The 11880-nt window shown below is 43.6% G+C and overlaps 1 protein-coding gene across 2 annotated transcripts; it reads right to left on the bottom strand.

Annotated features, from left to right (window-relative positions):
- Positions 1-609: 609 nt before the first annotated feature.
- Positions 610-11299, bottom strand: abcf3 (ATP-binding cassette, sub-family F (GCN20), member 3). Of its 2 annotated transcripts, XR_012947488.1 has the most exons (22): positions 11145-11299; positions 10353-10500; positions 10075-10151; positions 9917-9972; positions 9694-9791; positions 9394-9516; positions 9050-9316; positions 8761-8841; positions 8106-8165; positions 7977-8033; positions 7844-7866; positions 7496-7551; positions 7194-7394; positions 6281-6357; positions 5980-6024; positions 5741-5873; positions 5369-5457; positions 4668-4759; positions 4450-4582; positions 4275-4362; positions 2243-2507; positions 1000-1140 (listed from the first exon to the last, which is right to left on the bottom strand). XR_012947488.1 is itself a non-coding variant. In XM_076076426.1 (21 exons), the coding sequence occupies exons 1-21, from the start codon at positions 11215-11217 to the stop codon at positions 982-984; spliced, it is 2136 nt and encodes a 711-aa protein (XP_075932541.1). In that variant the 5' UTR covers positions 11218-11299; the 3' UTR covers positions 610-981. The 2 variants fall into 2 exon arrangements, 1 of the variants encoding a protein (XP_075932541.1); XM_076076426.1 differs by lacking the exon at positions 2243-2507 and having other exon boundaries at positions 610-1140.
- Positions 11300-11880: the final 581 nt, after the last annotated feature.

The following is an 11880-nucleotide window of genomic DNA, read 5'->3' as shown; positions in this document are numbered from 1 at the left end:
GCTTACCACAATAACTGAACTGCGGGTTCTATCTCTCTAGATCTACATCACTGGCATGTACTGTATGTTGGGAGTGGCCGGTGCTACAACATTAAAAACTTCACACGGACGACATTCTACTGTTTGGAACCTCAAAGCTTTCATGTTCCTCAAACTTTATCGCTGAATGAACAAAATGTTTTGAGGATTTTATTTTCATGTTTTGTGACCCACAGAATTGTAGACGTGGTTCATGTCTTTAAACCTGTAGACCAGCAGGATCAGGACCAGGTTGGTGAGTCTTCTGCTGAACTGAAGGACAGACATGGACCTCCAGAGTCTCAACTAGAATACATTCTGTAACTGGAGCACCAAGAAGTCTGATGATGACACGAACAACTCCGTAGTCCGTTTATTAAACTAAGTGCAGCATTAACACTTTAATATGTCGATATATAAACGGCTCATTCTGAGGTAACGACGACACAACATTCTTATCTTCAGGTGACTAAACACTAAAGAAAACATATGTATTATTACTATACTCCATTTGATAACTTGTGTTGGTGCTAAATGTGACTTCCTGTCACCGTTAAATGTTAAAGGAACCACAGAAGAAGAGAAAGAACACATGATCTGATAGTTTTATTAGGTTTGAGTCTCTGAATGGAAATATAATGTTGGATCCTTTAAAATTGATAAAAGAGTCCATGATATAAAACAAAAAACAGGTTTAATGTGACGATACACTTTTAAATAAACTCCAAATGGGTAGTGACGACTCCGCCTCTTCCAGAGTTCACTGTGACCTCACCAGGTGAACAGAAACGACCAATCAGCTCGCAGCAGATCACCTGAAGGAGCAGGTGAGACAGTTCAGAGAAGAAAAACGTCCTCCGGTCTGCTCTGACAGCTGATTGGCTGCCGTGACAGGAAGTCGTTAAAGAGGGAAGCCGGGTTTGTGTTAGTGGTGGGCGTGGTCCATCTGTGGGGGGCGTGGCCTCACAGGTAACCCTCCTTCCTGAACTGCTCGTGCAGGATGTCTCGATACTCGTCGAAGCCGCCGTCGATGCGTCCGACTTTCCCGGCTTCACACACCCACAGCTCCTTACACACCAACCGGATGAGACGCTCGTCGTGGGACACCAAGATGACTCCGCCCTGAAACACATGACATCACACCATGAGGACAGACCTGAGACACACTGGCAGGCAGGTACATTTTAGATCGGAGGGACATCAGATCATTATTAGTACCTACGAACAAAGAGTTAACGGTTCCCTACACAGAACCTACGAACAATGAGTTAACGGTTCCCTGAACAGAACTTAAGAGTTAATGGTTCCCCAGACAAGGTAAATGGTTGACAAAACGGGGACATCACCAATATATACACTCACCGGCCACTTTATTAGGTACACCTTGCTAGTACTGGATTGGACCCTTTTGCCTTCATAACTGCCTTAATTGTTCGTAGCATAGATTCAACAAGGTGTTGGAAACATTCCTCACACATGTTGCTCCATATTGACATGATAGTGTAACCAAGTGGAACTGACGGGGTGAAATTATTGGGGCCGCCGGACCGGTAATGGGGTGCACGGGCCCTGATTAGGTGAAAAGATGCACCTGCTGACAAATCGTGTTCTTTGTTTTTCTCTCCGGCGTCACAAGCGGGTGTGCTGAATCCGTCTACTTTCTCTCCCGCAACAAGCGGAGACGTAGCGTGAGGCCGCATGATAAGTTGCGTCGGTAGCGCAGTGTCTGGGAGCATCCTGTACGGAGGGGACAGCGTGTGTTTGGGGGATGGCTGGTTCAGGTATATTTAGAGTGGAAGGGTTTTTCTTTATGCATTTCGTGTGCTGGGGAAATTGGGTACAATCAAGAAAGATGTAATGGTGTATTTGTGTTTTTTTTAGAGCTTCCTGAGCAGTGCACCCAATGGTAGCTGGGGGGGGAGTCCAAGTGGGGGTGGCTGGGTTACTGAACAGTAGGTGGGTTGAAGTAGTTTCTTTTGAGTTAGTTTTCTGTTCATTGGCAGTTATTTGTGATTACTTATGTTTTCGTTTCTCTTCTAGTTAGTGAGATGTTGGTGTTTGGTTTAGTTTCTTTTGCTTGAAGTTGTTTGTGATGCCTGTCTGGGCACCTGGTCTGTGAACTCCTCCTGCCCGCTAAACCAGCTGTCACTGGTTACACCACATAGTTATGTTTGTGCTGATAAAGATTGATATTTTCATAACACTGCTTCTTGTGTGGACGTGCCTTTACGGTGTTTTCAGCCAGGTCTCTGTGGCAACGGGGTGCTACATTAGCATCACGCAGTTGCTGCAGATTTGTCGGCTGCACATCCATGATGAGAAGCTCCCGTTCCACCACATCCCAAAGCTGCTCTATTGGATTGAGATGTGGTGACTGTGGAGGCCGTTGGAGTACAGTGAACTCATCGTCATGTTCAGTCTGAGATGATCTGAGCTTTGTACTGCCGCTCACTGGATATCTTCTCTTTATGGACCATTCTCTGTAAACCCTAGAGATGATTGTGCATGAAAGTCCCAGTAGATCAGCAGTTTGAAATACTCAGACCAGCCCGTCTGGCACCAACAACCGTGTCACGTTCAACGTCACTTAAATCCTCTTTCTGATGCTCGTCTTCATCACGTCTAGAGGCCTAAAGGCATGCAGTAGTACTACCTGTATATGTTGTCTGTAAAGGCATTGAGCTGCATGTGATTGGCTGATTAGCTCTTTGTGTTAACAAGCAAGTGTGCCTAATAAAGTGGCTGGTGAGTGAGTATGTATGTGTGTGTGTATATATATATATATATATATATATTAGTGCTGGGCAAGTTAACGCATTATTATCACGTTAACGCATTCATTAATTGACGCCGACAATTATCTTATAGCCTGTTAACGCATTTTTTGATTTTGAAAGTCCGTGGAGGAAGTCTTCAGCAGACTCCGTTGATGCAGCATGTGGGAGAACTTTAGATAAACAAAAGCAAGACAAGCGGTGTTACAACGAGCACCAGCTGTTGCTCTGCCTGGAGACTACTGGACATCGCTGCGGTAAAGTCAGCAGACACTTACACTTTAGTGCACCTATATGCTGACATTCACGGTTAACGCATTCAAACGGCACAGATCGGGAGCGAGCAAAGGACTAGAGTTAGCAGAAATATTAACGTGAGACAACATCCGGTTTCTTCAGACGAACATCCGGTTTTCAGAATAAGATGCCAACAAAGTATGAATTATATTCACATTAAGTATAAAACATGCTACCTGCATCTCGTGAACCAAATGTTATTGCTCTTTTGTTCATATAGCAGTACTTTTAAAATAAAAGTGCGCAATACACTACTTTTGAATTCATCATTGAACTTTGCCACAACAATGAGATTAATCGCAAAAAATCCATGCGATTAAAAATTGTAATCGTTGCCCAGCACTAATATATATACATTAGGGGTGGGGGAAAAAATCGATACAGCATAGTATCGCGATATTTTGCGTGGCGATATTGTATCGATACACGGACGCAAATTATCGATCTTTTATTATATAAACTATTAAAAAATAAATAAATAAAAATCAAATCAATTGCTTTTTCAGTCCACTAGATGGTGCTGAGTTATTTTCTGGTGAGGTCAGCAAAGGTCCCGGGTCAGCGTGATTGGTAGGAAGTTGGTGAAAACAAAGATAGAGACATCTGGCCTCACAACGGGGTTAAATCTGCCAACAGTAGCCAGGCTCATGGGGAGAGTGCAGCGCATAACTGGCTCTCTGCCCTCGACGTCCACGCATCGCAAGTTATACTGAGTTATATAACTCTTATATCCTACTTATATAAGTTATAGTTCATATACTGAGTCCACACGTTTGCATTTAGTTAAGACTATGTAGTAATACAAACAGTTCAGTTTGTCAGGTTCATGCAACATTTATGACATTGTTGGTCAGTCTGTCTGCTTGACAATCATATTTTGCTGCAATAAAAATGATTGAAGTGAGATGAACAGACTGAAAACTTTATCTTGTTAGATAAAACATGTTGACAGTTTTCCTTTGGGGACATAATTTGAAGTTGAAAAAAGTAATGAATCGCAATATAGGCCTATGGTATCGCAATACTCAGAATATCGCAGTATCGTGATAATATCGTATCGCGGGATCTCTGGTGGACCCCTAATATACATACATGTATGTATATATGTTTGTATGTATGCATACATACATATATACATATATTAGTGATATCCTCCCTCCCTCTCTCATTCCCTCCCTCACTTACTCTGTACTTGTTGAGAGATTTAGCCAGAGCCTCGATGGTCTCCATGTCCAGGTGATTGGTCGGCTCATCAAGGATGTAGAAGTTTGGACTGAAGGACAGAGAGACGACATCATCATCATCACCATCACCATCACCATCACCACCACTAACAGCGGGACCCTGAGCTTTCTACTACCATGGCATGGTCATCTGAGCAAAGGCCACTCGGCTCTTCTGTCCTCCAGACAGACTGGCCACCGGCCTGGTGGAGAGCTCTCCGGTGATCCCGTACCCTCCCAGCTGGTGGCGGTACTCCTCCTCCGTCCGACCTGAGACACAAAGACACAATCAGCCAATCAGAACACGTGAAGAAGCCACGGGTCGCTCCTCTTGTGATGTCGGTGTGGTAGTTACCGGGGAACCGGTTGAGCAGCAGCTCCACAGAGCAGACGTTCATGTCCAGCTGGTCCACATGATGCTGACTGAAGTATCCGATCTTCAGGCTCCTGAAGAGAACCAGAACCACCAGAACAACAGTCAACAATTTGTTTCGGGAACTGTTTACGGAGTGGAAATGGTTCCCTAAAGAGAGTAAATGGTTCCCTAAATAGCTGCTATAATTAGACACTTAAAATGGTTCCCTTAACGCAGCAAACAGTTCCCAGAACACAACCTATAAACAAAAACGTCCCAGTTCCCTAAAGAGTCAATGGTTCTATAAAAAGAACCACTAAAGAAGTAATCTGTTTCCTAAACACAGTAAAAAGTGTTTAGGAAATCTCTTTCACAGATTGTAATAATGGGGCGACTGTGGCTAAGTGGATAGCAGGGCCGTCCTTCAATCAGAGGGTCGGCGGTTCAATCCCCGGCTCCGGCTCTGCTAGTCGCATGTCGATGTGTCCTTGAGCAAGACACTTAACCCCAAAATTGCTCCCGCAGCTGAGCCTACGGTGTAGAAATAATATAGAATCTGAATTGTAAGTCGCTTTGGATAAAAGCGTCTGCTAAATGACTGTAATGTAATGTAATAAACGGTTGTGTATAAACAGCCACAGTTTGACGTTCAGGTGAACATATTCAGGTCGGTGCTCCGATTGGTCCGTTGGTTGTCTTACCTGTGAGATTGTCTGACTCCGCCAACCGGCGTCAACTCGCCCATCAGCAGTTTGAGGACGGTCGTTTTACCGGCACCATTTTCACCGACCTGACGGGAAACACAACACGTGAACTGACAATCAATAACAGTCCTGATCCTGGATTATTGATCAGTTATTGTGTTACTACATTCCTCATAAATTCTCTGGCAATAATGCTTTAAGGAAAACCATATATGGAATTATCGTCTAAAAAGAAACAACTAATGGACCCGTGAGGACCGTTACTGTAGCCGATAATCCTGTCATATCGCTGGCTTATAAATCTAGAAGGGTTAACTTTACATCCAGCTGTCCTGTCACTGATTGGTGGATTTTACTGATGACACGTACGATGCAGATGCGAGACTCGAGGTCGGCTGACAGGTTGAGTCCAGAGAACAGAGGGCGGTCTGGAGAGTAATAAAACTCTACTTCATCCAACTGCAGGATGGGAGGAGACAACTTCTCAAAGTTATCAGGAAACCTGGGAGAAGAAAAACATCAATCAAGACAGGACACCATACCAGCACCAGAACCTGGGACCTGAACCCAGTTCCACTTGTTATCATGACAGAAGTTCATCTTCTCACCTTAAAGTCACCTCGATTTCTTTTTCAAGGGGCTTCAGTTCAGGTCTGTGGGAGGAAACAAAACATTCAGGTAGGATTCACTTAATATAATATTCACTTAAGTACCGGGTCAGAGTACCAGGTCACAGTACCACAGGTGTGTACTAGGTGTAGGTGTGTATCAGGTGTGGACTAGGTGTAGGTGTGTATCAGGTATGTACTAGGTGTAGGTGTGTATCAGGTATGTACTAGGTGTAGGTGTGTATCAGGTGTAGGTGTCTATATGGTATGTACTAGGTGTGTACTAGGTGTGAATACTCACAGCCTCTCCAGCAGTTTCAGTTTGCTCTGGACCTGAGCTGCTCTATTAGCGTTGTACCGAAATCTGTCGATAAACACCTGAAACACATCACAGTCAGAGAAACAATGCATTCTGGGAACAACACACCAAACAAACATCTGCACCATGTGACCGTCATCCACTTTATGAATGAATGAGACAAATATGTTTTATTCAGATTTTACTGACGAGCTACTATTTTCTATTTTAGTAGTACCCATCTATGTTGTTTGCACTGCAGTAGCACCTGTAACGGAACATAACGGAACTTAAACTGTAACGGAGGGAAATGAAGACGCTGTAGACATCTTAACGCTGATTGACGAAGACTCGACACATCAAAGATGTTTTATTGCGAAGATCACATCACCTTTTCTCCTCGTCTCACTCCAATCTGAGAAACGCTGGCTGACCTGTTGACCCCCCCCCAAATAAAACTCTACGGATCTACACGATTCACGAGGATGATATATTTTGATTCAAAACAGCGAATTTCACCGAAAAGCGACAAGTTTGCAGGTATGAGTTGTACCTGTACATGTTGTCTGTACTGCAGCAGTAGTACCTGTATATGTTGTCTGTACTGCAGCAGTACTACCTGTACATGTTGTCTGTACTGCAGCAGTAGTACCTGTATATGTTGTCTGTACTGCAGCAGTAGTACCTGTACATGTTGTCTGTACTGCAGCAGTAGTACCTGTATATGTTGTCTGTACTGCAGCAGTAGTACCTGTGCATGTTGTCTGTACTGCAGCAGTAGTACCTGTATATGTTGTCTGTACTGCAGCAGTAGTACCTGTGCATGTTGTCTGTACTGCAGCAGTAGTACCTGTATATGTTGTCTGTACTGCAGCAGTAGTACCTGTGCATGTTGTCTGTACTGCAGCAGTAGTACCTGTATATGTTGTCTGTACTGCAGTTGGGCCTCATACTCTCTCTGCTGGTTCTTCAGTCTGTCTTCTTTGGTTTTGATGAAGTTCTCGTAGTCTCCCCGGTAGCTGTCCAGCCTCTGTGAGTGCAGGTGCACGATGTCCGTCACCACAGCGTTCAAGAAGTTCCTGTCGTGGGAGACGACCAAGATGGTGGACTGCCACGTCTGTGGGAGGAGGGATCGGTTATTTATAGTTAGCTTGTGGCTAACCGTTCACATTGATTTCAATAAGGAATGCTAACATTAAATTAACCAATGGTTCAGACCTGCAGGTAGGTCTCCAACCACAGAATGGCTCTGACATCCAACATGTTGGTCGGCTCTGAAACACACACACAGTACATTAGAATACTACCACAATACTCCTTGTTAGTAGTACCAGGAGTACTACTAACCACAATACTACTATTTGTACTCATCAAACTACGATACAAAACTGCTACCAGCATGAAGGTCAAGCAAAAAACTCATACCACTACAAGTACTCCAACTACTCAGCCCCCTAGTACTTGTACTCCTATTACTCCCCGTCTTTGTACCAGTACTCTTACTACTACTACCAGTACTCCTACCACTGACCACAGTGCGACTGTCAACAGGAGGATCTGACTCACCATCCAACAGCAGGAGGTCTGGCCTGAAGAAGAAACAGAGAAAATAGAGGGTGAGTGAGTGAGTGAGTGAGTGAGTGAGTGAGTCAGACAGACAGACAGACGAAACAGTTTGTATGAAGAAACAGAAACTCACCGACCAAACAGAGCTCTGGCCAAAGCCAACCTCATCCTCCATCCTCCTGAGAACTCCCTGCACACAGACACTCATGTTACCATGAATACATACGGTACAACTGTGTGTGTGTGTGTGTGTGAGACTCACTTGGTAGTCTGCTGTTGCATTTTGGGAGAAAATCCGAGACCGGCCAGGATGACGGAGGCTCTGATTGGATGAGACAGATGTCAGTCAGAAACACATCAACAGGAGGGAGGAGCTCTGACTGTGCACAGAAGTCATAGTACTGTAAAGTACTTCACTGCAGTACTATGACTGAAAAAGGAAGTAGAGCTAAACAACAACCAACTGACTGAAGATGAAGAACATGCTGTAGGAAGGAAAGAAACATTATTATAATGAGAAATTCATAATTTGATGTTTCACAAAGTATCTAAAGTTCCCCCAAACCTGTTGAAGGGCTGACAGATGAGTGCATCGAGGTTAGAGTTATAAGTGTGTAGTTACAGTCAGAAGTATATGCTGCTCTTCTCATCCTGTGACTCTCTGCTTCTTTGGTTCATGTGATAATAATCTCTACTACAGCCAATCACACACCGCCATAGACAAGGTGATTATATTATTATATAGTGTTATAGTTCAGTATAGTATTATATATTATAGCTTAGTATATTTAAGTTTACTATAGTACAGTATTGTATTTTATAGTATAGTATAGGATTGTATTTTATAGCAAAGTACAGCATAGCATAGCAAAGTACAGCATAGCATAGCATAGCAAAGTACAGCATAGCATAGCTACCGGGCCGGAGCTTTGTCTGCCTCGATCTCCTCCAGCTTTGCGTAGATCTCCGTCAGTCTGACGCTCTCCAACCCGTCAGCACTGAAACAAACAGAACAACACGAAGTGAGCACGACAGGAAGAGACTCTGACAGCAACCGCCTGCTGAGGCTCATGGGTAATGTAGTATTTAGGGCCTTTCTACAAACTGAGGGCATAAAGGAACAAAACAACTGCACTTTGAGATAAACATATATTATGTAGTGTTATATATGATCTACACTAATATTAATAAAGGTGCATCTCTCACGTTCCGTTGGCGATGCGAGCGTTGAGCGTCTTCTCCTCGCTCAGCAGCCCTTCTCTCAGCGTGTCGCTCGACAGGACGCTCTGCAGCGCCGCCGTCTCGTCTCCGGCCACTTCCTGTTCCACGTGGAGGATGGAGATGTGAGCCGGGACCCGGAGGTTACGACTGGCCAACATCTTCAGCAGGGTCGTCTTACCCAAACCGTTACGGCCAATCAGACCGTAGCGCCGACCCGTCGCCAGAGACAGCTCCGCCCCCTGAAGTAAACACCTGGACACAGAAGTATATACGTCATAAACTGAAATATATACATTATATATGATTATATACATGTTGGATAAACTCACCTTTCTCCAAAGGCAACATCAAAGTTCTCGATGCGGATGTCGTAGCTCCGGTTCTTCCCTGATTGGTCGACTTTGTTGTCCTTCTTACTGCTGGCCTGACTGGCCGACGCCTCCTCCAGCACTCTGTGAGAGACAACACAGGTGAGGACAGGTGAGGACAGGTGAGAAGAGCACAGGGCGACTGTGGCAGGGTCGTCCGTCAATCAGAGGATCGGCGGGTTGATCCCCGGCTCCAATAGTGGTCAAGACACTTCACAGGTGTGTACAGGTGTGTGTACAGGTGTGTGTACAGGTACTGACAGAGGAGTGGAGGGCTTCAGACAGTCCTTCTCATTGCGGCGGTCGTGTTTCGCTCTTAGTTTGGCTTCGGCCTTCTCCAGTTTCTTGGCGTCCACCGTCTGAAGAGACACAGGAAGTGATGCATTCAGTGACAAAGTCACATGTTCAAATCCACCAATCAGAGTTAATACTAGAAATACTAGTAGAGGATTATTTTAGTGTAAATTCATTACAAGAGACGTACTGTGTTCTGACCACGTTTCATCATCCAGATACCTTGAACATCGTCTGTTGCACAAACTAGACCGACACACAGTCGCAGAAATGTGAGTTAATATCAAATATTGTTACAAGTTAAACTACAGTAAAATGTGTCAATATCACATAACTATTGTTTCTTACCGTTGTCTGCAGATATCTGAGAGAGCTGAACTGGAGCGTCCAGCAACACCTGCCTCTGAGTGCCATGATGGTTGTTCCTGTTTAACGCACACAAGACAAGTTCATGCCAACGGAAACACAGAGAACACAAGATACTGTCGGGAATAACATACGTATTATTCCCAATGAGAATGTGTATTAACCTCGACAAAAACAATTGTTATTCCTGACAGAAACACACTTTAATGAGTTTTAAACATCTGTCTCTGTAAAGCTAACAGAAGACTCGTCTGTCTTACAGTTTGAGAGTGTTGAACATCTGGAGACAGATGTCTTTGACGTCGTCCTCGTTTTTACTGTCAGCAGAAACTCCCTGCAGGACTCCTCCGACGGCCTCATAAACCTCCTCCCCATCCTCGAAATCTCCTCCACAGCTGCTCAACACTCCTGAAACACACATATTCAGATGGACACACATCACACACCTGCAGACACACCTGTTCAGGTGTGTTAACACACTGTGTAGTCCCTAACATAGGGATGGGAGGTCACTCAACATTTATCAGCTTTATTATTTATATATTTACAGTGTTTATTTCATGTAAACTATTTACAGGGTTAGGGTTACCTATAATACTGCCGTAACACTTGCTATAATACTGCCGTAACACTTCCCATAATACTACCATAATACTACCGTAATACTTCCTATAATACTACCGTAATACTTCCTATAATACTACCGTAATAATTCCTATAATACTCCCGGTAATACTTCCTATAATACTCCCGGTAATACTGCTGTAGTACTTCTGGTAATACTCCCTGTCCTACGTCTTAATAAAACTTCCAGTACCACCTCCACGGTTCTGGTCCAGTCTCACCGGTCTATGAAGCTCAAACTAACCCGGGTTCAGGTCTCAGATCCCGTCATTGAGCCATGCATGAGTACCGGTTAGCATTAGCCATGTTAGCTCCTTAGCTCTTTGGAGCTCAGAGCGGCGGCTGCCTGACTAACAGGCCGATTAACGGCTCCTCCAGACAGACAGACACCGGTTCCATTAACAGCCGCTCTATCCCCCGCTACTCACCGGTAATGTAGTCGAAAACCTCCGTGTCTATCTCTGGAAACTCGCTCTTCAGGATGTCCACGTACGTCGCCATGATACCCGGCCCTGGACAGTGCTGTCGCGGACACGCATGCGTCAATATGCGACAGCGCCGGCAGCAGGGGATTCTGGGGGATGAAGTTTTGTTGTGTCGGTTGAATAATTGACGTCAGGTGATAAATAATACAAATGAGGCAAAATGGAAAGAATTTTGTTGTTTTGTTCTGTTATCATAATGAATATAAATATCTAAATATAATATAACAAAATAAAATAAATATAATATAGCATAATGCAATATAATATAATATGATATTAATATATAATATAAATTAACTACTGTATTAATGACTCATAGTACATTATGCTTATGTAGTATCAGTGGTGTTATTGTGTATTCAGAACAGTATCACAGTACACAGAGTATTAGTACAATAATACCATATTGGTAATGTTACATTACCAATATTGGATTATTGTATTACAATACGTAAATCATAGTACAAAGAGTATTAGTACAATACTGTATGCACAATAATAGTGTGTACTAGTTCAATAATGCAGTAAGTTATATATTTACATTATAATGTAAGAACTATAGTACTGTCAGTACTTTGTGTACTATATTACTGTCAGTACACAAAGTATTATTGTACTACAGTATGTAATTGTACTGCATGTCCTACAATACAAGTAATATTGATGTAGTACTGCACGC

The sequence above is a fragment of the Anarhichas minor genome, unplaced genomic scaffold, assembly GCF_050575085.1.
Source record: "Anarhichas minor isolate MPS153535 unplaced genomic scaffold, ASM5057508v1 ptg000057l, whole genome shotgun sequence".
NCBI lineage: Eukaryota > Metazoa > Chordata > Actinopteri > Perciformes > Anarhichadidae > Anarhichas > Anarhichas minor.
This window is presented reverse-complemented; position numbering and strand designations above follow the sequence as displayed.

Coding starts and splice junctions, on each gene's coding strand:
- abcf3 (XM_076076426.1), bottom strand. CDS start 11,217: ATGGCGACGTACGTGGACATCCTGAAGAGCGAGTTTCCAGAGATAGAC. Junction 4,583..4,667: donor GCTGCTCAACCGGTTCCCCG/GTAACTACCACA, acceptor TTTGTGTCTCAG/GTCGGACGGAGGAGGAGTAC. Junction 4,363..4,449: donor GCTCAGATGACCATGCCATG/GTAGTAGAAAGC, acceptor TCTGTCCTTCAG/TCCAAACTTCTACATCCTTG.